The sequence below is a fragment of the Sander vitreus genome, chromosome 9 (assembly GCF_031162955.1).
Source record: "Sander vitreus isolate 19-12246 chromosome 9, sanVit1, whole genome shotgun sequence".
Taxonomy (NCBI): Eukaryota; Metazoa; Chordata; class Actinopteri; order Perciformes; family Percidae; genus Sander; species Sander vitreus.
Window position 1 is genome coordinate 16,891,371 of NC_135863.1, and position 27,290 is coordinate 16,918,660.

General features: G+C 40.7%; 2 protein-coding genes and 1 long non-coding RNA gene across 6 annotated transcripts; 2 read left to right on the forward strand and 1 right to left on the reverse strand.

Annotated features, from left to right (window-relative positions):
- Positions 1-25: 25 nt before the first annotated feature.
- Positions 26-7,906, forward strand: haus5 (HAUS augmin-like complex, subunit 5). 2 transcript variants are annotated; one of them, XR_013502507.1, is made up of 20 exons: positions 26-137; positions 285-383; positions 503-565; positions 804-836; positions 1,353-1,377; positions 1,505-1,637; positions 1,794-1,953; positions 2,066-2,162; positions 3,277-3,368; positions 3,476-3,530; positions 3,643-3,770; positions 3,879-3,960; positions 4,073-4,227; positions 4,599-4,761; positions 5,010-5,090; positions 5,249-5,414; positions 5,484-5,580; positions 6,180-6,318; positions 6,459-6,591; positions 7,629-7,718. XR_013502507.1 is itself a non-coding variant. In XM_078258979.1 (20 exons), the coding sequence occupies exons 2-20, from the start codon at positions 286-288 to the stop codon at positions 7,729-7,731; spliced, it is 1,983 nt and encodes a 660-aa protein (XP_078115105.1). In that variant the 5' UTR covers positions 28-137; position 285; the 3' UTR covers positions 7,732-7,906. The 2 variants fall into 2 exon arrangements, 1 of the variants encoding a protein (XP_078115105.1); XM_078258979.1 differs by having other exon boundaries at positions 28-137; positions 5,269-5,414; positions 7,629-7,906.
- Positions 4,757-9,265, reverse strand: LOC144523430 (uncharacterized). 2 transcript variants are annotated; one of them, XR_013502509.1, is made up of 4 exons: positions 9,077-9,265; positions 6,173-6,266; positions 5,238-5,607; positions 4,757-5,115 (listed from the first exon to the last, which is right to left on the reverse strand). It is a non-coding gene; the product is annotated as an uncharacterized LOC144523430 (long non-coding RNA). The 2 variants fall into 2 exon arrangements; XR_013502510.1 differs by lacking the exon at positions 9,077-9,265 and adding an exon at positions 8,050-8,160.
- On the forward strand, positions 8,246-26,599 carry sin3b (SIN3 transcription regulator family member B). Of its 2 annotated transcripts, none has more exons than XM_078258977.1 (19): positions 8,246-8,750; positions 9,949-10,055; positions 10,472-10,625; positions 12,590-12,955; positions 13,326-13,481; positions 14,050-14,178; positions 14,361-14,450; positions 14,582-14,700; positions 15,362-15,575; positions 15,936-16,052; positions 16,509-16,747; positions 17,254-17,437; positions 18,616-19,477; positions 21,174-21,343; positions 22,285-22,458; positions 23,821-23,913; positions 24,043-24,137; positions 24,911-25,109; positions 25,283-26,599. In XM_078258977.1, exons 1-19 carry the CDS (start codon positions 8,640-8,642, stop codon positions 25,517-25,519), a joined length of 3,816 nt encoding a protein of 1,271 aa, XP_078115103.1. In that variant the 5' UTR covers positions 8,246-8,639; the 3' UTR covers positions 25,520-26,599. The 2 variants fall into 2 exon arrangements, with proteins under 2 accessions (XP_078115103.1, XP_078115104.1); XM_078258978.1 differs by having other exon boundaries at positions 14,364-14,450.
- Positions 26,600-27,290: the final 691 nt, after the last annotated feature.

A 27,290-nucleotide genomic window follows, 5' to 3' on the forward strand; every position in this document is an offset into this window, starting at 1 on the left:
TCTAAACGGATATGCTGACCGGAAATAACGTTACTGCGAACAGGCGGGAAGTTGAAAGTTTGAACATTTCAGTTAATTAGAAACATTTCCGTCGATTACCTGTATTAAAGTAAAGTCGCATCCTCAACAAGAACAGAGTAAGTTCAACCACTACAATTAGCTAAATGTGGTCAACGACGCAAGCTACTACGTTAGCTGACAAGAATGCAGCCTGATGGTGGTGGTGCTAGCTAGCTAGCTAGCTAACGTTACAAGTTGTTTAACTACTTTCTGTTGCCTGTCAGGATGGCGGACAGAAATCTTGTGCGGGAAATGAAACGTTGGGCGACAGAGGAGTTCAATCTGTCCCCGGACAGCCTGCCAAATGACAGCTATTTTAAAACGTGGGTATCAGCGTGTCTTTACTATCGCTGTTGATAACGTATGTTAACGTACAGGTCCTCACAGTTGATGCTTAATTCGTAGCGTTGGAACAAACTAATGCTGATCATTTGTTTTATAGGCTCTGTATCGGGACAGGGAAGTCAATATGGAAATATATTATCCAACACGTTTTTCACCAGAGGTTAGTCTTAACACTGCCTTACTGTTCTGTAACCCCTTGGGGTAATGTTGGCTTCTTGTTTGTCATCTCAGAGCGCACTCAGTCTCCATTTGTCTGCTCAAAAGAAAGAACATCATGGCATCTGAGAAATTGCTTAATCTCTAAAATAAACTGCAGTCTCACCCTCTGTACACTCTGTGACTTGGAAGATGGGCAAATAATAGATCACAGCTTTCTGACTGTTTCTCTGTTTTTCCAGGAACGTGAGGATCATGCGTGGCAATCTCCAGTGGTATCCTTTCAGGCTCTGATTGAGGATTTGAAAGCCACCAGTGTCTTTGCAGTGACCATGGCAACTTCATGTGTACATTTTAGTCATTGTGTTGCTCTTGTAGATGTGAGTGAGAGGTCACTTAGACAGAAGAGAGTCTGTATCTTGCGCAAGACTTGATGCTGTTTTTATGTGTATCTTCTGTCAATGTACAGCCTCTCTGCCACCACATGGACACCCTCCCCGTCTGTGATTGCCATGGGTGGCATACATATAGGGGATGCTTTCTTGGGGAGTCCTGGTTGTCCCTGGTTCAAACTGTGCGAGGAACCTTTTGCTACATCCTATTTCTTCTCTCTCTGTTTTCCTGTTGATTGTCTGTTGCTGTCTTATAAATACCCCAAAAATACTTACTGTAAAATACTAAATACGCCCACTTCCTATACTTGGTATTACTCAGTATGCTAAATTCCTCAGCCACGACCACTGTGTGTTCAGCATTTATCCAGTAAATTCCTTGACTTTATGATCTTCAAGGTACAAAGTTCTTGAAGACAAAGAGGTAGGCTACAACTTCTTTTCCTTCCTTGTTGTGGTTTATTTCTATTTCAAGATATACCTGCTCGATGGAATTTTCAGTAAGAAAGCCACGGATAAACTAAGATGTGTTTTTGTTTTTGCATGTTCAGTTGAAGCAGGCTGAGGGCCAGAGTGAGGCTGCTAAGCAGAGAGAGCTTCAGAGGAAGATCGAGCAGCTCAGAGCTGAGATCACTCACCTGGACTCTCAAATCAGTGGAACAGAAGAACAGTTGGCTACACAAGGTTAGTCTATCACATGCAATAAGGGCTGGGTATCTGATCTGAAGACTACATTACTTCTTCGCAGAAGGAGGAAAGCCAGCTCATTGCTGCCGTTTGCTTAGCTCAAACAATATTTAATGATCTCCCACACCAGTGATTTCTGCAATTTACCAATAGAGCAGTTCATCAGCCGTACCTGGGCCCAGGTGGAGGACAGCCGGCGCAGAGAGCTGCTCCTGCAGGCCTTCAGGCAGCGCTGCATCTTGGGCCGCAAGGTGCTCTCTGATGACACGCAAACGGTCAGTGGGCACTGCCAGGCATTGGAACAGATGGCCAGGTAAGGCAGAACATTAAAAGTTAAAGTAAAATAAAAATGAATGAAGTAAGATCAGTTACACACCTGTACTAATCATGTAGTACATAAGTAAGAGCTGTGTTGTGTTTTGCAGGAAAGCAGAGATTGAAGTGCTGTTTGATAATAAGCCTTCCAGCAGCAGTGATGGTGACAACCTCAACTCTAAAGTCGCAGCAGAGGCACAGGTCCTGGTAAGAGCTGCCTAAATATGGTCTGTATCTTAACGAGTAGAGTTGAGTAGGGTGCACTTTATCTATCTCAATGTATTGCTGCTATCCATTACCTACATGTTACAGTCAGAAAGATAGAGTGACTACTAGGCAAACTGACAAAATGCTACACATTGGTTGTGTCCGAAATCATCCTCATCCTATTTACTATATAGTGCACTATATTTAACATCCCTGATTTTATTTGAGTGTCTGAATTCCCACATGTACACTACTCTCTGCTAACAACTGCAGTTATGCGACTCTTAGTCTCGCATTGTCAGACCTATCTCCACAGCGCTGTGGATTGAGGTCTTGCTACACCACAGATACATTCTGGGATAGGAGAAAAAAAACACTCTGGGTTGTTTGCATTTCTTTAAACCAATCACAATCGTCTTGGGCGGCGCTAAGCTCTAGAAGCAGTGACGGTGGCTCTGCAAAATCGTACTTCCTACACAGCAATCCCCACCAATCGCTTCCAAAACATCCCAGTTAGATAGTAAATGCTGTAAACATATTCTTTGTAAATCTTTACAATCGTTCCCCAATAGGACCGAGCAGGCCTGCCTGGTTGCACGATCCAAATTTTCTTCAAAACCTTTTCAGCGTGTAGCTTGCTAGTTCAAAGTTTGTTGTTTCCCGAAGCAAAGGAATTTTGTGAACGGCAACACACACAGAGTGGAAGCGGAGGGCTCACGTGCCGAATGTCAGGCAATTATCCTGGAAATATATTTCCATTGATCCAGACTATCCGACTCCAGCTGTCAAGAATGACGAAATCTCAATTTCCAGCTCACTATAGAGGAAACTAATTAGTATATACAGTATCGTATAGGGGTGCAATTAATGAGGGGGATTGTTGCTGGTTGTTTCATTATGTATCTTGTTATGCCATCTTGATAGTAATATCATCATTCTACAGCTGGTGGAGATATGCACTGATTTTATGTTTGCCAGCTGTATATTTTAGAAGTTATTCCAGTTGATCTTAAATCACAGATCACAAATCTGACTAATGTAGACCAAGAGGCCTGTAATACATCAGCTGCAGACTGAGGGAAATAATCCCATTTCTTTTATTTTTCCCCATTAGCGTGAAGTGAGACAGCTGTGTGATGACAGGGTCCACTTCTATCAGTCTTTACAAGAGAGTGAACTGAAAACGGCGCACTCTGCAGCCAAACAGTAAGGATTACAGTGATACAGTATTTGAAAAATCCACTATTCAGAAATTTCAGAATGTTGTCAACTTCTTCTTTGAGTTAATCACTTATCTCTCCGTTTCCTCTCAGTATGACTCGTGAACAAAGGACTGCTGTGTTTCAGTACTGGCTGAGTGCTGTGGAGGTTAGTGCATATTGATCAAATTTCACTTAATATATTATAGTATTAATATACACACTTATTTACTGTACATTTTCACTTTGAATTAACCTGTTGTTGCTTGTCATGTCATCAGAACTTGATGGGTGATTATCCGCCAAACCACATCCTCTTAGCATTGGAGGATTTAGCTTCCAGAGAGCAGGACGAACTAGAGAAGAAACTCGCCTCTCTGGATGTGACAGAAGATGTGACGGCTCTACAGTAAACTTCAACATTATTATATTGTTCTCTCTACCTTTTTTAAGACTATTAAAAAAACAACAACAACGTTTTCAGTGTTAGAGTATTTATGTAGCATTTTAATTGCAGGTTCTGCTATGAAAACAATCACCTACTGGACATGTCAACAGAAGAGGATAATGAGTTGCCATCCGTTAAGAGCCTCTTAGAGGTGCTATACACAAACACACATAGACACTGTAATGTAATATTCAGGAAGTAAAAGGACATATCCTTGCATTTGGAATTAAAACATTTTTTATTTTATTTGTTGTCATTTCCAGGTTGCTTGGGAAGAGGTGGAGCAGAGTTTGGTAGAACTGGCCCGGACTCGCTCCAGAGTCCAGCAGCTCCAAAATCAGCTGCAGGCCCGCAAGAAGGAGGTGGAGCAGGAGGTGTCTGGCATTGCCGATGAGCTCCACATTGACACCTTGGCACTGTAAGCAGATTCACTGTAGAGTTTGTTTATGAGGTTCCCACAAGTCATGAAAAGAGTCTATAATCCCAGGAATAATATTTTGGTGATGACATTTCAGACTATAAACTTCAGGAAGAAGGAGCAGAATTATTTTGTAGTAGCTCATTTTTGTCAAGCATTTTTAACTGAAGATTTAACAATTTCTTCTTTTTCTTTTTTGTCTCATTCTTTGCATGTTTTCTGTCTTTATTTTGCTATTTTTGTGTTTGCATTTGCAATACATGTGTTGCTAACACAAAGAGTAGCTAATAGTCAAATTAGAGCTGTGATCTGGGCAAATAAAAAACTTGTTTTAAAGCATTTACTTAGTATTTTTTCTTTGTTGCTGTCAGGTCAGCTTTAGAAGTGGAACTTCAGTGTGTGATGCAGGCGGCGACCAGAGATCATATCAGAGACAGGTGTATCCAACTTGACCAGCATGCCAGAAGCCGTCAGGAGGCGCTTAGGAACCTCCACAGCCAGTGGCAGAGCATCCTTGACTTCAGACAACTAGTGGTGAGAGTGAACTTACAATATGAGACCTCTCATAACCTTTGCCAGTGTTACTCCTGTTTCAAGCATTTTCTACATGTTTCAAAATATATCCGTAATATATCAGTAATTATTTAGGTGTGTGTGTGTGGTTGGTTAACGGTCTGTAGATAAACATTTTGATTTGCCAAACCTTTTATGAAATAAGAACGCAGGTGTCAGTTTTTCTCCAACATATATATCAGTAAACATGTGCTGTTGTGTCTCTCCAGGTTCTCAGACAGGAACATATCAGAGGTCTGATTAAGGGGAACTCCACGGCCAAGATGGAGCTGATTCGTCGGCACACAGAGGTGTGGATGTTCTCCATCTGTGACACTGATGTCGAGAGATTATTATAAGATTTGCTTCATTGTGGTGAAATACATGTTTTAACCTCTTCAAGCTTAAAAAAATAAAATAAAAAACCTTTTTCCACAAAACTTTTTTTTTTTTTTTACCATCTCTTGAGGATTTCTATGCCTGTTTCAGTTACAGGGATTTGTCCAGGGCAAACTGGTGCCACAGTTTGAAGTTGTCACCACTACAGCCAGCAGTCAAAGGAACTCAATTTCCAAGGAGGCCCGACAGTTGGGAACGGTTTCGCTTCTTGCTCTGGACCGTAGGACCGTTGAAGGGTAAGAATAAGTTGCCTGATACCTGAAGAGGTAAACCCCAGTCATTCCACATTTTTTCCGTTGTTTCAGAATGCAAAGAATCCCTGCATCGTGGTTGTCCATCCATCGCTTGCAGTCCCCGACCTTTAGCAGCTTGTGTCAGAGCCTGGCCTTCCCACAGTACAGGGTGAGTATGGGCATATAATGCATTAGTCTGTTGTAAAGAAAAGAAAAAAAATTATCTCCTCCTCCTTTCTCTTCTTGCCCAGAGCAAATGATTAAAACATATGAGGAATATAATGAAATAGATTATCATTAATATGCATTTTAAACATTCTAAAACATTGTGTAACTTTGCATATGAAGTTTGCCTGCAGACACTCATTGCATTCCTATAAAAGTTGTGCTGGCAGCTCCTAAAGTTCACACTGCTCCTTAAACGCCACATGCCCAGAGTAGTTTTAATTGGCAAGCTGACTGCAAGTGCCATTGCTCGACCCCAGTCCTTTCACCAGCAGGCCTTATAAAAAATATTACCCATGAAAATCGGTTTTACTACACAGAGGCACAACAGCGTTGTTGTTGTGTAAATGTTTTTCTCGATTATTCTGTTTTTGTGATCATTGGGAGCCGAAATCATAATCACAATTAAATTTCAATTAATTGCACAGCCCTACTCAGAAGTTATATTTTGCTTTTATATAGATGCATTTAATTTCATGGTATGTTTTTGTCCTTTGCTTCATTCTCTGACTTTGAAATTGTCTCCTTTGTCTTACACTTCAGGCTCCAGAAGAATTGTGTTCCCATGCGCGCTCCCAGCAGCTTGAGTTGCATTTTCTCCAACAGTTACGGCAACTTCATTCTGCTACCCTACAGAAAATACAGAAGGAAACAGAGTTGCTGCATGCATCTGATCAGAAAGGTAATCAGGGAAATTCATCAAGAGTGAATCTTTTATCATGCTTAAGCAATGCAAATAAATGAATGCTAAAAGAAGTTTTAGGAATTTTTATACATTTTAGTAACAACAAAACTACTGTGTGTCTACGCTGTGCCTCCTAGCTCTGCTGTCCAGAGTCGTGGAGGAGGATCAGAAGCTTCTGGAGGCTCTGCTACCGAGAGTGAGAGGCCTTGCCCAACGTAGCGCCCAAGGCCTTTCTTCTGGGGCACAAGTCAAAACTGCCATTTCTTACTGGTGAGGCACATTTCTGAAGTAGATAACCTATTGTAAAACAATGAATGCACCACGATTTAGCATGTTTATAGTTTCCTTTCTAAAGTGTCTGTTAAGGAGAATTTTTTTTTTTTTTATCAGTTAACATTTTACCAACCAGCTTCATTGCTGAGATTTGGGGATGAGCCTGCTTGACACAGCTCTGCAGTGGAGTGCATGAGGGCAAGCAGCACAAGCAACCGTGCAGGTTTTAAACAAGTCTGTTGTCTAACCATGCTACCTAAACTACACTTGCAAGTGAAAATGAACGTGAATGTGACAAGATGTCACTGAAACAGCCTGTTCTGAACATCCATTAGTTTCTCCTTCCCGGTTCAACTTTAATACTGTACTTGCATTAATTGTGTACGCAGTTTGACAATGCAATAGATGATGTCTTTCTGTTTTTGCTTTCCAAATAAGTGGTTTAGATAACTCTGTTAAACTGAATTTTTTGTTATCTAATTGTCTGACTACTTGCCTTTTTTTGCCATAATGAAGTCTACTATGGAGGGAAAAAATACATGAATGAGATTAACAAATTAGGGCTGGTCAATAATTCTGTATTTTTTTTTTTTGTTTCAATGGAATCATATTTTGTTGAACTAAATGAACAAAATTTTGTTGTTCAATGATTCTCAGCCAATTGTGATTCTAAACTACAAAACAGTTTTATTTGTCTGATCTAGTTAATAACAGGAAAACGCAGTACATTGCATTGCATTTTCTATTATTTGTGATAGATATTTCAACATCGCCCAGCCCTAAGCTGAGTCAAATTTATGTTCAATTTAAGTTATGGCCAAAACAATGAAAAGAAGAAAATAAGTTTTCCTTCATCGTTCATTAATAGTAAACTCTGGTTTAAACATTTGCTGCTTGCAGATAGATTTTTTTTTTCTTTTCCTTTTCTACATATGAATGCATTTGTGTTATTTTGGATTTATACCTTCAGTCAGGAGTAAAAGGTCTGGTTTGCCGGTTAACTTTTTCTGTTTTGTGTGTGTTGAAACATCTAGGTGGGATCGGCCAGCCCAACATGTCCTACCTGAGGTCAGTAAAGGAGGACTGACTTTTCAACAGTGGCTACGAAGGTGGAAACTTGCTGCCAAAGCCTCGTAGGGGACACCACGTAGTTTAAAAATATAAATGAGATCCCTTACTGCACCTTTTCAGTGGAAAAATGACCATAATACAGTAGTTAGAAAATGCACACTAATATGTTTGTCATGCTCATCACTTCTTTTGATGTTTTACCATGTGAAAGTCAGTCACTATTAAATATATTTAAACCGAATTATTTGCTCCTGTCTTCATTGCAATGCATTAACAAAATACAATAAAGTTGTTGAACGAGCTGAATCGATGCTGCAGTTTGCTCATATGCCCACTGAATGAGCTGCAGATATCTATAATTAGCTAAGTATTGATCTGGCTCACAGTCGGTGCTCAGTCTGTCGTCAATTCTTGTAGTTGTGGGTACAATGTAGAAGTATGTAGCTATCGTTTCACACGGAGCAACATTGTTCCTGTGTAGCAGTGAAGGGGGAGTGGAGCAATCTGATTCCTGAGGACTCGGCTCCTCCCATGGTTGCGGCTGCGCAGTTCAATTTTTCACTCCTCTTTTTTTCAATTTTTCACTCCTACTCTGGCTTCCGGACGCCAAGACAGACCTCTGCCGCCGAATTTAAAGAGACAGGCGATAGTTATTTTAAATACGATAAACGGCAACCATTGTCCCTTAGCTTATTTCCCGACGCTTCTTGTCTCAGCTTGTTTAAATCGATGGTGATGTTTTATCAAAGTCGCAGCGAGTAGCAGCTTGTCTGTCATCACCCTCCACGCTGCTGGATTTTCCGTCCTTTTGCGCTGTAGCGAGACTGTCCAGCTAGGCAAAGTAGGGTTGCTTGCTGGCAGGCTGGCTTCCCGACCGAGAGGAAGGTTTGTCGGCTAGCCAACAACTGGAGGTAACACCGAAGCTTCCCTCTCAAGTTGTGGTAGTGGCTCTCAAGCCTCCTGTCGCCGGGATAATGGCGAAGATTCAGGCGCACAGCACCGCGAAGCAAATAAACCAAATTCAAGACAAGCCTTACGTTATAACACAAAAGCAAGTGCAGCAGCAGCACTTCCAGAAGCTGAAGGTAAGAAGACAACGGGCACGACAAGGGAAAAGTCCCTCAGAGTCAGAACCATTTTGTTCGTCGGATCATTGCATTGGATTTGAGGCTTTTCTCTTTCTCCCCTAACGTCGAGAGAAGTGAAAGGGACGGCTGGCTAACGTTAGTTAGCTCGCTGGCCTATTAAAAGTAATTCATTGCTAAACAACCGAAACATTGACATTTAAGGTTAGATGTGGAGGCTGTATTTAATTAATGAATGTCTGAGTGACAGTCGAGTGGCACAGTTAGCAGTAGTTTCTTATTTACGATGTCAATAACAGCCACTGTGAGCAAACGTTAACTCAAACCTCGGTTGTGGGAAGTTCCTCCTTGTTCGTTTTTTTTTCAGCTCCCTGAACAAAGTGGAGGACGTCAGCCAGGCCAGCCAAGAACGGCTATTTCAGCTGATTAGCAGCTTCATTACACATTTCTTTGTTGTCGTATTAGTTGAATATAACATGCTGTTTTTGCCAACACGATACTGTTGGCTAGGGACCAGCTGTAACTAACTTAAACACATTGTATAAATGTGTAACGTTATGTAGGTAACGTTAGGTGTTGTAAGTGTTCGTGGAGTTATTATCGTCAGTTGACTGTCTGTTGGCTAACGTTAGCTTAAACAACCCTCTTTAAATGTGGACTGTTTTTGACAACGCGTTGTGCACACATTTTTTTTTATTATCGTAACCTATCCTATCTTGGATGTAGTGAATAAAGAAAGCTGAGGTCCAGTGAACAAAAGCCGCTTGGTGGTTCTTGTATTCGCCCATTTATTTTTAAGCGGTTACTTGTACAGCTTGTGCAGCTATGTACAGCTAACGTTAACTAGTGCATTTGTTGATATAGCACTTCAGCTGACAATGAAGAAAGCAAACATTATCTATTTATTTAACTTCATATAAATAAATGTCCACATAGTATTGAGAAATGTAAATATTTCGGTTTGATAGTGGCACCCCTTGAAATTTGACAGTAGTACTTGCCAATACATTTACAATTATTAATGAGACACAATGTAGACAAGCCATTGTCCAACATGTTAAAGAGCTGGATGACATTCCTGTAAGATCATTCTTCATCAACAGCACAAACAGGGTGCTTGTTAAAAAGCTTCTCCACAGGTCCAGGGTGCTTTTTCTTTGTGCTGCATTCATGATTTTTTTTTCTTTCCTGTGTTTAGGTTGAAGATGCCTTGTCATATCTGGACCAAGTCAAAATTCGTTTTGCAAATGATCCTGGCATATACAACAAGTTTCTAGACATCATGAAAGAGTTCAAGTCACAGAGGTATTTATGCAAGAAGTTACTTACTAAATGAGTTTTAGTAATGCATTTTTAATGACTGTATTTTCCTAATACAGTCTCTTGAGATACTGAATGGTGGAGCTGTGTAGATTTTGATTACGTTGCAAAGTTTTAGTACCAAGGAATCAACCACACATTTTAAGGCATTATCAATAAGTAAGAAATTGCAGATATCATCCAACTCTAATTATCCAGCAGATTATATTCTCTTGTAATTTAATTGTGGGATGACATAAATTATTTGTTTCTTTTTAAACAAAGCTGCAACACTCTTTTTTTATTTTTTTTTATGAGGAGTTGGTTGTCTTCATGCAGCACATGAGAGAGAAGGCAAATTTTTATTTGCCTCTGTCATCCACACCACTAATATGTCTGTGTCTGCCTGTTCTCTTAAATAGCATCGACACACCAGGGGTGATAAACCGCGTGTCGCAGCTCTTCCATGGACACCCAGACCTAGTCTTGGGCTTTAATGCCTTCCTACCACCGGGGTATCGGATAGAGGTCCCGAAGAATGGGGTGGCTTTCCTCCAATCTCCGTTCTCCACACAGGTGAGACTCTCTATGACTGAAGTTGATAAATTCTCAAAACTAGTGCTTTATTTATCTTCAAAGCTAGGAAACTTTCAGCAGGTGCATCATTAGAAACTCATGGTGTGCTGAACGGTACAGTATGTGTGAACTTTTATATTCTTAAGCGGTGTGCTACCTCCACACTGAATTTCATTTGGGTGCTCTATTTGAAATTGCAGTCAAGATCCCAAGTTTTTGAAAGATCCAAAATATGACATGCTGAATTGTACACATACACTCAGTTGCCACTTTATTTATCATAAAGTTGAATCAACACCTATTCAAAACAGTTTCAACAAAAACTGTTGTAACATAACTTCATGGAGGTAGGATTTATTAACAAGAAGACATACTTTATTAAGCCCCTTGGATCACTCTGTTATTATACACTACCTACAAATCCCTTCTTAAAACACATTTATTCTCAGGCTTTTAACACACTATGATAGTTGCCTTTTTTAAATTATTGTCATTTTTTCTTTAAACTGGTGTTTATTATTATTTTTTTGTTATCTTTGATTGTACAGCAAAATAAATTTGGATTGGATTATACACAGGCTCAAAATACAGACACATGCAAACAGGACCTATGTCAGACAGAGGCGGCTGCCCAGTGCCTTGCTCAAGTGCACCTCGGCAGTGCCCAGGAGGGGAACTGGCACCTCACCAGTGCACACTCCGTACTTGGTTCGTACGGGGACTTGAATCGCCGATCCTCCGGTTCCCAAGCCTAGTCCCCACAGACTGAGCTACTGCCATACAGGGTTGTTGTATTAGACTGCATTAGTTTTAGCAAGTTGTACCTAAGGAAACTGGCAACTGAGTGTATGTAATGTGTATAAAAAATGGGTGTGATGGTATCTCTCCTAGACAGTTTGATAGATATGTGGTTACATTGTCTACAATTAGACATACAAAGATACAGAATAAGTTTCTAATGTTTTAGATGCATTGTGACTGAGCCGATGTGTTATTCAGTTTCAATTCAGTTCACATTTGGTAATTAAATATTAGTGTTTTCAGTTTTGGTTGACAGAAAAAAAAAAATAAAGGATGCAGAGACTACTTTCAGGTTTGTCAGTTTCACATGCAGAAAGACACAAAATAAGGAATTTAAATATAACTTTGCTGCTTAAACATATCCCTCTGAAAAAATCCCAAGAACCAAATGCCAATGATGTTGGTATGTTTGTCTGTAAAAGATTTTTTTGTTTGGATGGCTTAACTAAAGAATTTGTTTGGGCAACCTGAAGACCAGCGGAGGTGTGTGTCATACACACAGAGTGTTACTTGAGATTTGCATCAAAACCGTTTTTGGTGGAACGGCCATGTTGATTTTAGAATTAGTCACTGAATATGGTTTGGTTGAATCTTTTTGTTTGACATAATAGTGCAAATATTTCACTCAATGTAAGTGTGTGATATTACACAAGTAAACCCACGATATGAATAATGTCAAATAGTGTGAACATTTGTTTTTATAACTTCAAGCTTTTTAGTTGTAAATTTGAGGGAAACACTGTCTGAAATCCCTCCATGTTTACTATATTTACAATCTGCCATTTTATTAGTGTCTGAATTTTGAGTGTCAAATGTATGCACTATATAGTGCCCCAAATAATTCTCTCAATGCAATGGAAAAAGTAGTGTCCACAATGCAATGTGCCACATTATATTATATGTAGATGTGAAAAGATACCATTCATAATTGTTTTGGTTACTGAGAGTTGTAGTTTTTCAATATTTTGATCCTGTTCCTCCTCAAAGAATTAAGTAAGGGTTTAAGTGTTTAATTTTTTTTTAGTATTAAAATTACCGTACCACCATCTGGGCTGGCCTTTATTGGCAGATATTATTCCCCATATCTAATTTGAAGTAAACAACTTTAGTTACTTAAATTAATGCACCTCTTACCATGCAGCTTAACTGCCTTATCTGTCCAGGTATCCCCAGGCCAGCAGGGGAAGAGTGTCACCACCTCTGCAGTGACCGTAACCTCAGGTAGTGCCTCTGCTGCCAACATTGAAGCTGGACCTGCCCAGACCAGTGAAGTCAAGGCGGCCCCATCAGAGACCCTATCCTCCTCAACCCCAGCAGGACCTCCGGAGCCCCCCAGCCGTCTTTCTCTTCCCCTGACAAGCAGAGAGAGCCAGAATCAGGCGACCACCTCGTCTGTATCCCCACCTGCCTCAGAGACAAGCCCCGTAGAGTTTGACAGTGCCATCAGCTATGTAAATAAGATTAAAAACCGCTTCCTGGATCACCCAGAGATCTACAGAGCCTTCCTAGAGATTCTTCACACATATCAGGTATTGTGGAGATCAATTGTGGTGATTTAAATTGCTTTTTAATTGGGTATTATGATATAGGCAATGTAGGTTTTAGTTACTGAATTGAAGTTACATTCCTCCTTTTCCACCTTAAAGATTTGACTGTTCTTGTAGGGTTTTAGCAAAGCAGAGGTCTCTCAGCACTGTTAGTGTATACTAGTAATTCGAAGAAAGTAGCTGGAAAGTTTAAGTGTTTTTGTCCAGTATCAAATTCCTAGAGCAGCCTGTTCCTTGTGCACCAAGACTATGACTACCATGTGTAGCCAGGCCAAATAATTTAAACTTTTTTTAATCAGAGGTTTGATTCCTCACCTCTGATCACCATTTTTTTTCCCGTACCACCCCTCAGAAGGAGCAGTTGGAGGTGAAGGAAAGTCGAGGCGGCCGAGGCAGTAGTGGGATGACCGAAGATGAGGTGTTTTCTAAAGTTGCCAGTCTTTTCAAGGGGCAAGAAGACCTGCTGGCTGAGTTTGGGCAGTTCTTACCTGATGCCAAGAGATCATTGGTCAGTAAAGCAGCACACAGAGATAAATAATGTAATGTAAAAATGAAAAAGGTTGTGACTCAATCAGTGTCCTGTCTCGGCACCAAAAACATTTTCTTGTCGTATTTTCTTCTTAGTTTTTTAACACACATCACAACTAATTTGCTAATGACCTTTTTTTATTTCCATACTACTGCTCAAAAGTTTCATTCTCATATATTCTTAGCAGTCAATGTATTGCAAAATAAGTGCTTTTTACTCAACACTCTTTGAATACAGTAATTAAAAGTGTAAGTCCAAAGTAAAGCTAACACAATTTAGTAGATTAGTCGATCAACAGAATATTCAATTTCCGCTATTTTGATAACTGATTTATCAAGTTTAAGTCATTTTCCATTAAAAAAATGCCAATTTTTGCTCCTCAAATGTGAATATTTTTTTAAAAGCCTTCTATGAAAGTAAATGGAAGGACTGTTGGTTGCACAAAACAAGCTATTTTATTATGTCAACTATGTCTGCTCTAGGAAATATTGTGATGGGCCTTTTTCACACTTTGTGACACATTTCCTGTGTGCTTCATCTTCTGTAGTTCACAGGGAGCTCATTGACAGGAGGGAAAGAGCAACTGAAAAGGCCGGAGGACGACGACACGATAACCAAACAGAACAAAAAGAGGCCCAGGCCCATACTACTGCAGCACATGTCCCCACTGCTCAAGGTAAACTCTCAATTTAGAATAACCGCCTTAGGCAATGCACCAATGTATGTACTATTGTCCTTGAAAAGGTTCAACTCTTGTTAGCGTTCTCGAAGCAACAATTCAAATGCTTCAACTACAATAACGTTAATAACTAATATAAATATAAAGATCATTAAGCATTAATTTCCTTTTTTATTTAGAAGAAAATGAAGTATTCCTGTACCAAAGATCAGTCCTTCGCTTCAGTTGGCAAACATGGAGTCTTAAGAGAATTCTCCTTCTTTGATAAGGTGAGGCTTCATTTTCCATGGCAGTGGTGTTAAATTCCTTCATTATCCTTGGTTCATACTGTTCTTTTGACCCATTGCCACATCGTTTTATTAATTGGTCTGACTTTGCTGTCAACCCCCTCATGATTCAGGTTCGTCGCCTGTTTAAAAGCCAGGAGGTGTATGAGAACTTCCTGCGCTGCATCGCCTTGTTTAACCAGGAAGTAGTTTCGGGAGCGGAGCTGCTACAGCTAGTCACTCCTTTCCTGGGGTGAGTGGATGGAAAGATGATTGAGCTAAATAAATGTTTAAATTGGTTTAATGAAATTAGGAGACTGGATGTACAAATGACTGGATACAGTAGCTGCAGGGAGCAGACAGACAGTGTAGACGCTAATGTCTGGTGTTGTAGAAGAGGCATACTGGTAATACTGAAAGGGGGGGCAACCACTGTTAAAATGTGACCTGTATAAAAGGCTTTCAGGACCATTATTAAGAATTTCTTTTTTTTTTTTAAAAAGAGATTTTTCAGCATGTCTGCTTTATTGGATAGTGTTAGCTTGGAGAGAGACATGAAAGGAAGGGGAGAGAAAGGGGATGACATGCAGCAAAGGGCCCGGGCTGGAATCGAATCCGGCCGCTGCGGTAAGGATTTAGCCTTGATACATGGTGCACACGCTCTACCAGGTGAGCTACTGGGGCACCCATATTAAAGAATTCTTAAAGGTATATGCAAATGGCACTGATATGATCATTACCTATGGAACTTACATGATCATTCCAATTATGAACCAAACTGTACCAAAAGAAATAAAACTAACATGACATAATGCAAATTTGTAGGATTATTCTGATCGGTAACACTTGGTTTTTGATCAGCTGCTGTTCTCCTGATTTATCTCTCGTTCACGATTTCATCCATCTCCTTCCAGGAAGTTTCCAGAACTGTACACACAGTTCAAGTCATTTCTGGGGGACAAAGAGCTCTCTCATGCTGTGTCAGGGCTGTCGGATCGCTACATGGAGGGGGGAGGGGGCAGGGAGGTGGATTATGCCTCCTGCAAGCGCCTGGGATCCAGCTACAGAGCACTGCCCAAGACCTACCAGCAGCCTAAATGCAGCGGGCGCACTGCCCTTTGCAAGGAGGTACACCCTCTTACATTTTCCTAGAGAGTTGTCACTAGATCAATGCATTGCTTGAAGGTGACGTGGAATTTTCTTGTAAATAAAAGTTTCTGTTTACATTTAATGTTACTCAACAAGATGCATTGTGTGTATCCTTGAGGTCTGTTGAATGAGTTTTCTTCCGCATACTTAAAAGTTTGAAACATGCATTATTTACATGCATACCGTGTCCTTCTTCCCTGCCTTTTGCTGGAATGTTGCTGTGTTTTTTAGAGTAAATGTAGTAAATGATAGAAATGCTAGAATATTATGTCATTGTGAAATTTTCCTATAGAAAGGGTTTTCCCATTGTTGATTTTACATGTGTCTGTATGTGTGTAGGTGTTGAACGACACCTGGGTGTCATTTCCCTCTTGGTCAGAGGACTCCACCTTCGCCAGCTCGAAGAAGACTCCTTATGAGGAGCAGCTGCATCGCTGCGAGGACGAAAGATTTGAGGTGCGTCTACCCTAACAAGGATCTATTTACACTTCTTGTAGAGCAGGGAGGTTTGTATAAACATCACAACTTACTGTGTATGTTTTTATGTTTGTGTCCCTGCTCTCGTAAAAGACAATATATTAATACTGTAGTTCAGTGGTTCCCAACCTTTTTGATCTGAGGTACCCCCACAGCCCTATCAGATGAACTCACGTACCCCTTTATCGATTCCCAATGTATGTTTCAAATATAGCCCACATGTGTTCAGGTGTGACTGTTGACTTAATGTTAATGTGGGTGTATTCGTTTAAGCAAATATTATACTATTTCAAATTAGTTGAGCTACTCTACAATCTGTCCACGTACCCCCTGGCAACTGCAGAAGTACCCCCTGGGTACCCCTGGTTGGGAATCATTGCTCTAGTTGATGGCTGCCTTCTAAAAAGCTCTGCGTCTGTAACTTTCCACTTATAGTTGGATGTGGTTCTGGAGACAAATCTGGCCACCATCAGGGTGCTGGAGAGCGTCCAGAAGAAGCTCTCCCGTCTTTCCCCAGAGGACCAGGACCGATTCAGATTAGACGACTGCCTGGGTGGCACCTCTGAGGTCATCCAGCGTCGTGCGGTGTATCGTATCTATGGTGACAAAGCCCCTGAGATCATCGAGGGACTGAAGAGGAGTCCTGCTACCGCTGTGCCTGTGGTGCTCAAGAGGTCAGGACTGTCTTTTTATTTCAAATTTATTCGCCGGTAACACGTTTTAATGGAAGAAATTCGATGGCTGAATTCTTGGTTAGGACCTTGTTGTGCGTGCATCACTATTATGGTCAATTAGACATATTGATAGAATGCTCTAATTTTCTTGTATATCAACATTGTGAATATGGAAAGGAGATTGTTGCTTGCTGTTAGACAGCACACTTACGTTAACAGAAGGGAGGTTGAACTAAGTGACGGTATGATAGTAATGTTGATTTGATGACGGAGTAAGATCCTTGTATTAACAGGCAGTAATCTTTGTGCATCCTGCCCACCAAAGGTGAACTATACCAGCAACAGCTGTTTAAAGAATGCATCCTAAAAAAACTGACATGTTCCGTCCCAAAGATACTTTAACCCTTACAAACAAACTGCATTGTGCCCAAGCAAGATCAGGGGCAGACTTGTTAACGTAACACATTTATAGAAGTATCTTTATTAAAGGTGTGTCTTTCCTACAGGTTGAAAGCCAAGGAGGACGAGTGGAGAGAGGCCCAGCAGGGTTTCAATAAGATTTGGAGGGAGCAGTACGAGAAGGCCTACCTGAAGTCCCTCGACCACCAAGGAGTCAACTTCAAACAGAATGACATGAAAGCCCTGCGGTCAAAGAGCCTTCTCAATGAGATTGAGAGTGTCTACGATGAGGTAAACACTTTCTTCCTGTTTGCCATCTCAACACTAGAGCTCTCATAATTTGAAAAGATAATTGGGTGAAAATGTATCAAATTACATTTATTTATAATTTTTGGGCTAGGTTGTAGAGCCATACCAGAGGCTAGACACAATACAATTGTTCATTATATTTTAAACTGTTAATGAGCACGTTAACTTGGAATATAACCCCTTCACATTTTCAAAAAATGCATTCAATCCCAAAGCCCACCAAACAATAGAAATCACCTTATTCTGGTGGTGATTCCTTTGTAATGATTGGGTTGGTTGATACCTAGTCTATATCTTTGACGTTCCACTTCCGGGATTGCTCCGTTGCTGCCGGAAAATCCGCCAGATTTCACTCATTTAGGCTGGATATCCGTTGCCTTGGGCTTCCTTTGTGTTGGCATTTTAAACTCCGGTCGATATGAGGACTATGGTTAACCTTTTCTCAGATCTCTGCAGGGTAAATCTAGACAACTAGCTAGACTACCTGTCCAATTTGAGTTTTCTGTTGCACGACTAAAACAACTTTTAAACGTACACATGTTCCACCAAAACAAGTTCCTTCTGAGCCTATTTTGCAGCAGCACCGCAGCTTTTCTCCGGTGCTTAGCACCGCCCAAGACGATTGTGATTGGTTTAAAGAAATGCCAGTAAACCAGAGCACGTTTTCCTCCCATCCCCGAATGCTGTGTGGAGTAGCCAGACTCTCCTCCAGCGTGCTGTGGAGGAGAGTCTGGTAAGGATATCCAGCATTCATTTAAAAAAGAGTTTTTTTACTTACCTTTTTTTTTGGTCTCCTTGTATAGTTGAGCTTTACAGTTCACTCTTGAGCTTAGAAACAGGAGTTGACACAACAATCTCAACTCAAGACTCGATCATAAGAATCAACGTTCGTGGGTATACTTAATCTGCTGATGAGGATTGTGTGATACGACCTAAGCTCTAGAACAAGCAAGCAAATAAATGGACCTTGAGTTGATATTGTTTTGTCATTTCCTTGTATGTTGTTTTCTTTTCATCCTTAGTAGCTGCGAGGGAAATTATCATAAAGTTTATGTAGGAAGATTAATCATTCGTTCATTGAAACTCATTAAAACCAACTATTTTTCAGTGTGTCTTTCTGAAGTTACCTGCATTCATCTGTGTTTTTCTGTGTGTCTCAGCGTCAGGAGCAGAGCACAGAAGAGGGCGGAGTTAGCCAGCAGAGCCGCAACAGCTCAGGTGCGGCCTCGTCCAGCGAGCCTCACATGGTGTTTACATACGAGGACAAACAGATCCTGGAGGACGCTGCCTCGCTCATCATCTACCATGTCAAACGTCAGCCCACCATCCACAAAGAGGACAAGGACCACATCAAGCGCATCATCCAGCACTTTGTCCCCGACCTGTACTTCTCCCGCCGCGGCGAGCTCAGTGATACTGAAGACTGGACAGATGAGGAGGTTGAGCCTGAGGAGGGGGGAGAGAGAGGACTAGGAGTTGGAGCAGCAGCACCACCACCAGCAGGAGCCGGAGGAAATGGTAATTCTAATAATGCATCAGGAGCAGCAGCAGCAGCCACAGGTAGTCAGTCTCAACCCCAACCTGCCCAGTCCCAACCCCAGCAGCTCAACGGTGAGTCCAGGCGGAGGCGCTGCAGCCCATCCCAACCTGCAGACCCAGAGGCCTCCACCACCTCCAGTAGCACGAGCCAGCCTGCAGGGACTGCCTCATCCACCCCTGGATCTACGCCCATGGAGACGGGCTCAGGTGCAACCGGGGAGAAGGTGGACCTGCGCGACCCTGAAGCAGAGCACCAGAAGGAGCTGGACGGTGTCTACAACCTTTTCTTCGTCAACAACAACTGGTATTTCTTCTTGCGGCTGCACCAGACCCTGTGTACGCGGCTGCTGCGGGTTTACCGACAGGCAGAACGGCAGCTGCTGGAGCACCGAGCTGAGCAGAGCAGGGAGAGGCTGCTGATGGCCGAGGGAAGGAGAGAAAAAGCATGTGACCTCGCCATGGAGCTCCGCCTCAAACAGCCCAGTAAGTTCAGCTACTGGTTGCTTAGGCAAATCCTAGAATGGTACGATTTAAAGTATTTAATTTGAGTCGATTCAACCAGCTGCCACATCTGACTCAACATGGACAATAATCTGAGTGTAGGAGACTGTTTTGTTTTAGATCCTTGAACTGTGATCAAGAGCTGTAATATACATATTGCGTATATCATTAGGGAGTTGAGTTAACTAGATTTAATTAATGAGCACTGAATCAGAAAGTGAATCTAAATCTGTTTCTGATGTCAGTTCAACTAAATTATTCCAGGATTCACAGTGTTGCGTTATAGTCACACTGCACTATAAAGGGAAAGGCTTGTTTAAAAATTATTCCAGATGTAATGCTATTCTTTTCTTTGCCTTACCAGCATTTTAAGTGGCATTGTGTTTGAAGAGTGAATAATGGATGTACTGTTCAGTGGGTTTGACTGACCGTGGTTATCAACATAGTGTAGTATTAAGTGATATTTTGTCTCATTTGACCTGGTGTCACACTATCTGTTTTTGGTGTGAAAAAAAATAAATATATTTTTATGTTCTATAAAGCCTGAGCCATCTTGGGACATTTGTTTATTGTAACCCAGTGATTTCTAACCAAGGGTACCACTGCCTCCTGCAGTTGCCAGGAGGCAGTGGTGTAGGCTAATTTATTGTAGTGGGTATACTGTACTGTATGTATGTATGTATGTATGTATGTATGTATGTATGTATATATATATATATATATATATATATATATATATATATATATATATATATATACTATATATATATATATATATATATATATATATATATATATATATTGGCCAGAAGCTGCCTTTGGGGGGGGCATATCATAGTGGTGGGGTCTGGATTTCCTCCCCGAGGGAAGTTTTGAGCATTAACAACTTTAATTTCCTGTATTCAGATACACTTTTATGCTCCAGTTTACGGTGGAAATACCTTCATTTAGCCTATGTGCTAGAAGGAAAACACAGATGACAATTTAAAATATATCAAAATTATAATGGAAAGTATGTTGTAGGGCATTTTTAAGTGGGTATATGGAAATCCTGGAGCTTTCTTAGTGGTTATACTGCGTATACCTGCTTATCACGTAGACTACACCACTGCCAGGAGGTACGTGGAAAGATTGTAGTGTAGCTCAAGTGATTTTGAAATTTGTTTTTATTTTGATTAAACAAATAAATCCACAAATTAACATTATATCAACAGCAACACTTGAACACACAGGTTACATTTGGAACATACATTGGTAATTAATGAAGTTTGGGAACCACTGTTTTCCATTGAGCTCCAGGTAAACCAGCTATCATAATCAGTAAATTTGGCTATTTTATAATGCAAACACTTTTCCTAATGTAAGCCTTTTAAAGCAAGTGAACCACAGAGTAGTGCTGCAACTAATTCTGCGATTTGATTAATTGACCGCAGAGCACAAATGCGTATCCGGCAACAGTTTGAATTAATGATACTGACCTCCATTTTTAAAGTGCTGCTTTTGGTTGAAAACTTCATTTAAAATGTTATTTCATTCATGTTAGAGGAGAATACAGGATGTCCAACTCCTGTTCAAGCCTTCCTGTCACAACCTATCCACATTCACCTCTACACAGAAGACTTGATTACATTATAAAGACATGCTGTTGTAACACATGTGACATCCCTTTCTTCCACAGGTGAGGTGGAGTTAGAGGAGTACTACCCTGCCTTCCTGGATATGGTGCGCAGCCTGCTGGATGGCAACCTGGACTCCACACAGTATGAAGACACACTGAGAGAGATGTTCACCATCCACGCCTACATCGGCTTCACCATCGACAAGGTCATCCACAACATCATTCGGCAGGTAAGCGGAGTTTACTTTTTACGACTAACATTTATTTATTTATTTATTTTTTAACACAAAACATACAACTCACGACATGGACACATCACTTCCCCATCTGAACCCCCTAATCGCCATCGCCCCCTACCCATACAGAATTTTAGACACGGATGAAAGTATATGGCTTCCTAGGAGCCCTTCAAAGAGCATTTTTTAGTGTAAACACTTAATCTTGCAAACCGTTTATATGACATTTTTTTCAAGTGCTGTTACTTTCGCCATCTCACAAGCTCATTCTTGGATTGAAGGTACCCCTTTGTTCCTCTATACTCTCAGAAGAATCTGTCTGGCTGTCATTAAACTGGTTTGGACCCAGCTTCTTGTGTTTTTATCTATCCCGCTTAAAATTGACCCATCTCCCAAAAGAAATAATCTTGGGCTGAATAGATCCTGGGTCCCTGCAATCCGACACAGGTTATGATGTATCCCTATCCAAAATTCCTGGACCTTATCACAGGACCATAGAACATGAAGTAATTGGCCGTCCTCTGTCTTACATTTCCAAGAATTTGGTGTGTCTCTTAATCCAAGTCTAAACAATTTTGAGGGAGTCCAATAGAAGTGATGCATACATTTAAACTGAATGAGGCGGATCGTGTGACATAGTTTTTATATTCCTACCAATTCTGTCCCACTCCTCATCATCCAGTGTAATACTCAGATCCCTTTCCCATGCCTTCTTGAGGGCTGACCAGGCTCCATCCCCCAGGTTCTGAATAAGCATAGAATAATACCAGACGCATCATGACCTTTCCCAACGTTCTTCAACACCTTATCTAAATGTTCTGATGCCTTCGGAGCTGAGTAAGCCCAGTTTACTGTCACGCTGATCACTCGTCTTAAACAACAAAGACATTTTCAACATTTAACGTATTCTAATCCCCACCTTTTTTTTATTTCAGCTGCAGCACCTAGTGAGCGACGAGGTGTGTCTGCAGGTGGTTGATCTTTACCTGGCTGAGAGGAAGAGGGGGGCAGCGGGGGGTAACCTGTCCTCGCAGTGCGTTAGAGCAGCCTGGGAGACCAGCTACCAGTGGAAAGCTGAGAGAGTCATGGCTGAGGAGAACTGTTTCAAGGTGAGAACACAGTCATGGTTAATGAAGCATTAGTCTATTTATGAGGACTATGGTTCACTGTTCCTCAGATCTCTGCAGGGTAAATCCAGACAGCTAGCTAGAATATCTGTCCAATCTGAGTCTTCTCTCGCATGACTATTTTGCAGCGGCTCCGTCTGGCGCTTAGCACCGCCCAAGACGATTGTGATTTGGTTTAAAGAAATGCCAATAAACGTCCCATCCCGCAATGCTGTGTGGACTAGCCAGACCCTCCTCCGGTCCGCAGCGTGTGGACGGTCTGGCAAAGCGAGACTAATGAAGTACTGAATTACATATTTGGCCCTAACATGTTGCTGTTTAAGGCAGTGACACAATTTTCTATTATCAGCCTCCATTTTCACTGCAGTGGAATTTTGCTGCTTATACTTGTTCAATCTTGTACAGTACTTCATTTTTAGAAGATAGTAAAAAAAAAAAAAAAGAAGAACGGAACACTAAATGTCCCCAGAAGAGCAAAGCACATTACTATAGATATTTTTAAAATGGAGTGTTTTGATCAGAGAGTGCTGCTTCCTGATCATTTTCTTTTTTAGGACTCATTTTCTTAATGTATCTATTGCTACAGCCAAAGTTAGTTACAGTTACCTTCAATGTTATGACTAATCTGCATAAAGATGTGGAAGCGACACTTCTTATATACAGCCAGTTGTACTACAGCAAGATGAACATGGTCTCTTTGAATTCAGTTACATATAATTGGAGCACCTTTCTCTTCTAACAACGCCTTCTTTAGAGATTTTTACAGCTTTAAAGCTGGAGTGTGGAACCTATGTCTCCCCCCTCTGGTAGTGAGAGTAATTACACAAACACTGTTAGTGTGCTTAAGAAAAGCAGTGGGATTCATAATAACAGCGCCTCGCTGTGGTCTCTCCCCTTTTCCTGCCTGTCAAGGTATTGGGTAATACAGTTAGACTGACATACCGTGTAACCAATCAGAGAGCCAGAATAAGCAACTACGCTGTGAAGAACTGTAAGTGACTGAGCAAGGTTGGTTGATTGCTCATGCAAAGACATTGTAGAGTTAATAAATGACTTGTTCTAAGTACCAATAAGCTTCATCAGCATTTGGCATCTGGTGCACCACAGGAACCAGACACCACAACTCCGGTATACTGAGAAATACAGAGCTTTCCCTGGCAGTGATAGGTTTAATCTGCAGTGTGTGAACTTGTTTGGCAAGGGCTTGAATGTAACGCACGTTCATTTATATGTAAAAGTTCTGCACTAGCTTTAAACTCCTGATTTCATTCAGCTGTTGTAAATTGATCCAAGGTGGTTTACTGATGTTTGTTTGTTTGTTTGTTTGTTTGTGTGTGTCATCAGGTGATGTTTCTCCAAAACAAGGGTCGTGTGACGATGACCATTGAGCTGCTGGACACTGAGGAGGCCCAGGCTGATGACCCGTTAGATGTACAGGTAAACACACATTTACAAACAGACTGGTACAGACACCTTGAAATAAATAATATGATATAGTTACACATTTATGAATCGTAATGGATCTTGCTGTACAGTTATTAATGTTTCTGCTGCCTTCTCTCTCAGTGCCTGTCGAGCTACATGGAACAGTTTGTAGGAACTGAGTCCAGTCTGTGTTCTCAAGCCGAGGGCTACTTCTTCAAACCTGTATTTCTTCCTAGGTATAATGGTTTTAACATTTTTTTTGTAGGTTTAGACTTCACCAGACCAATTCTTATTTAAATCTGTGCATATCCAAATCATAAAGGTTGTCTTGTGTAAATTACACAGACAGATCAGCTTGTGGTCACTCGGTCCATGCACTTACAACAGATCTCTGCTTTCCCAGTTTGTCAGTGGACAAAATGTTTAAAAAACACCTGTTAGTACAGTGCATCCACTACATAGACACCAAAAGAAGTTTGAATTTCTGCACACTGTCAGCACCAAGTTTATGTGACATTTCCTACGACTAAAATTATGCGTTTTCAGTGAACTTGAACTCCATACACTAACCTTTAGGGTAAATATTGTGCTGATGTGTGTGATTACATTAGATTTTACAGGTCTTCTAATTTACCTGTATGTCGGTGCACATTTTAAACATTTTATCAGTGCTGAAATAACTGTTATCTGCTTTAGATGGAATTTTCACATGAAAGGAAGTGTTCTGTTAAACAAAATCTTTGTATATATATTTACTGTTTTCAGACATTGAGTAAGTATTAAACCCTTTTAAATAATACAAAGTTACAATGTTCGAATTTTGGAAAAGTGAAGTTTCTGTTTTAAACATTAAATCTGACTTTGATGTCATTTTAGATAAAAATGTATTAAAAAAATGAACAGGGTCTAATTTATGTCAGTCAGTTGTTCTCAAAGTACTGTATGTCAATCACAAACATTGTAATCCAATCAGTATGTCAAGCTTTAATAAATGAGTGTCTTCTTGTAGGAACCTGCGTCGTTTCCGTCGCTGGCAGGTGCGGCAGGTGGAGGCGATGCGCTGCAGGAGAGAGTGGCACCGCCAGCTGGGCGTGGAGAACGCCGGGAGTCTGGACTGTCGATTTAAACTCAACACTCACAAGATGGTGTTTGTCATGAACTCTGAGGATTACATGTACCGCAGAGGAGCACTCGTCAAGGCCAGGAAGGTAGACTGGAGTCTGCATTTATTTTCAGTCGCTATTTTCCTGTTGTAAGAGTCTAAGATGGGATGTGAAGAATCTGGGTCACGATGCGTGTCAGGAAAATGAAACCTTGCTTGTAGAATTTCAGCTTGTTAAATCCTGCTTGGTGTCTGACAGTTTTTCCTCTTCCTCCGCAGTCGCAGCACAGAGTGGCAGCGAGCCAGCATGAACGCTTTGACAAGTGGCACCAGGGCTGGCTGGCCAATCACGTTACGGCCTCGGCTGGCCGCTCGGTGCAGAACTGGCTAATGGGTGAGGAGGAAGAGGACATGATCCCCTGCAAGACTACCTGCCTATCGACTGAGGTGAAAGGGCAAGCGGTGAACAGATACCAGGTTCATTACAGCGGTAGCAAAGCCCCAGCCTCCCCGTAGAGGCCCGCATAGAGATGGACATTCAGTACACACACAGGTAAATGCATGGACGTACAGGACATTCATACACTAAACACAGACATAAACCGCTGCAGTCCCACTTCTCCACCTTCCTCCACTACATGTCCACTCATTCACTTTCACTGATGGATGAAGAAACACAGTGCAGACTCTGGACTGTTAATACCAGTGGACAGTGAGTCAGTGAATGAGTGCACAGTGAGAGGACTGATGACGTGGAGAAAAAGGACCAACACAGACAGTGAAGTAATCAGTGAGAGTAGACTCGGCCCTGATTGTTGGCACGAGTCGGACACAATGGCACAAACGGAGCTCATCATCCTCAGTATCATCCTCATCATCATCATCATTATCATTCTAGCTTCTCTGGTGGCACTAAAAGTTGATGGACACAGTTGATCAGGTGAGAAGTTATGAGATCATGAAATTTGTTTCAGAAATGTGAATGTCTGTTTATTTTTCTTCTTTTTTTAAGTCAAGTGTAGTTTTTAGCTTCTAAAGCCAGAGAGCCTTCTGTTGGTTGGTTGGTTTATGCGTGTTTATATGGAGAGATAATGGTAATTGTGTATGTATGTGTATCCTGCTCTCTTCATTTTGTCTGTTTGTATGCCCAGTACAGGCTCTACAACTCTAGTAATTGCATTGTTACTGTATGTGCATATATATATATATATATAACAGGGATCCTGTATTTTTATATATGCATCTACATGAGTTGATACATCTTAAGATCATGTGGTTCTTTACAGTGTTTGCTGTCAGCCAACTCTTGATGTTTTGCATTTTGTTTTTTTTGTATTTTTTCCCTTTTTTGTGTTGTAGCTAAACAAGTTATCACCAAGGCAACAAGGAGACCTTAAATTAATTGGTTTAATATGGAGGACGCAGTCAAATTATGTATCATATTCATGATACTAAATGTTTACTTTGTATTTTCTTTTTTTTTTTTTTTGGCATACTGACATTGAAAATAAAAGCAAAATATCAGTGTTAAAATAGAATGTATAACATTTATCCTGTATCAGTTATCATAAAATAAACAACCTAGTTGTGACCTTCTTAGATGTTGACGGGCAGGTTGTTTGTTTGTTTTGAGAGAAATGTAATGTACAATTGCAATACGTTGATAACAAAACAGAAACTAGAGCCTTTATTATGGCAATGGAGTTGAAACGACACCTCTGATACGGTATCAATAAAAACTCAATTAGAGCTGATGCGATCGATAGATCACAGAAAATAAATCTGCTTTTTGATAATCTATTGTTTAATTTACTTTTAAAGCAGAAATGTGATGAGTTTGCTGCTTCTAGCTTATAAATTGTGAAAATGTGTTGGTTTTCTATTATTGTACAACTGAAGATATTTTCAGTTTTGGACTGTTGATGGACCTAAACAACACAATTGAAAACATTTTTCATCTTGAGCTTTACAGTTTTCAAACATTTTAGACAAAATGAATAATTGATTAATTAATCAAGAAAATGATTATTACGTTATTTTTAGCCCAAACTAAATATGAGCTCAAGCTCGTGTTAAAGTAGGATTTATAGCATGGCTGTTATGCTTGGTTGCTTTTAATTGTACAAGTTGCTATTTTCCACGTATTCAGTCGACATTTTAGAGGAGTTGCCCAGTCGTCACGCAATTGCAGATTTTCAAATCTCCATTTTCTTCTGAATACTTTAAGGACTTCTCTGGGTTACAAATTGAGATTTAGATTGTATTTAGATTTCACTCTCAATCTCCT

Coding starts and splice junctions, on each gene's coding strand:
- haus5 (XM_078258979.1), top strand. CDS start 286: ATGGCGGACAGAAATCTTGTGCGGGAAATGAAACGTTGGGCGACAGAG. Junction 837..1,352: donor ATGCGTGGCAATCTCCAGTG/GTATCCTTTCAG, acceptor ATGATCTTCAAG/GTACAAAGTTCTTGAAGACA. Junction 2,163..3,276: donor CAGCAGAGGCACAGGTCCTG/GTAAGAGCTGCC, acceptor TTTCCCCATTAG/CGTGAAGTGAGACAGCTGTG.
- sin3b (XM_078258977.1), top strand. CDS start 8,640: ATGGCGAAGATTCAGGCGCACAGCACCGCGAAGCAAATAAACCAAATT. Junction 13,482..14,049: donor CTGATGCCAAGAGATCATTG/GTCAGTAAAGCA, acceptor CATCTTCTGTAG/TTCACAGGGAGCTCATTGAC. Junction 25,110..25,282: donor CACTCGTCAAGGCCAGGAAG/GTAGACTGGAGT, acceptor CTTCCTCCGCAG/TCGCAGCACAGAGTGGCAGC.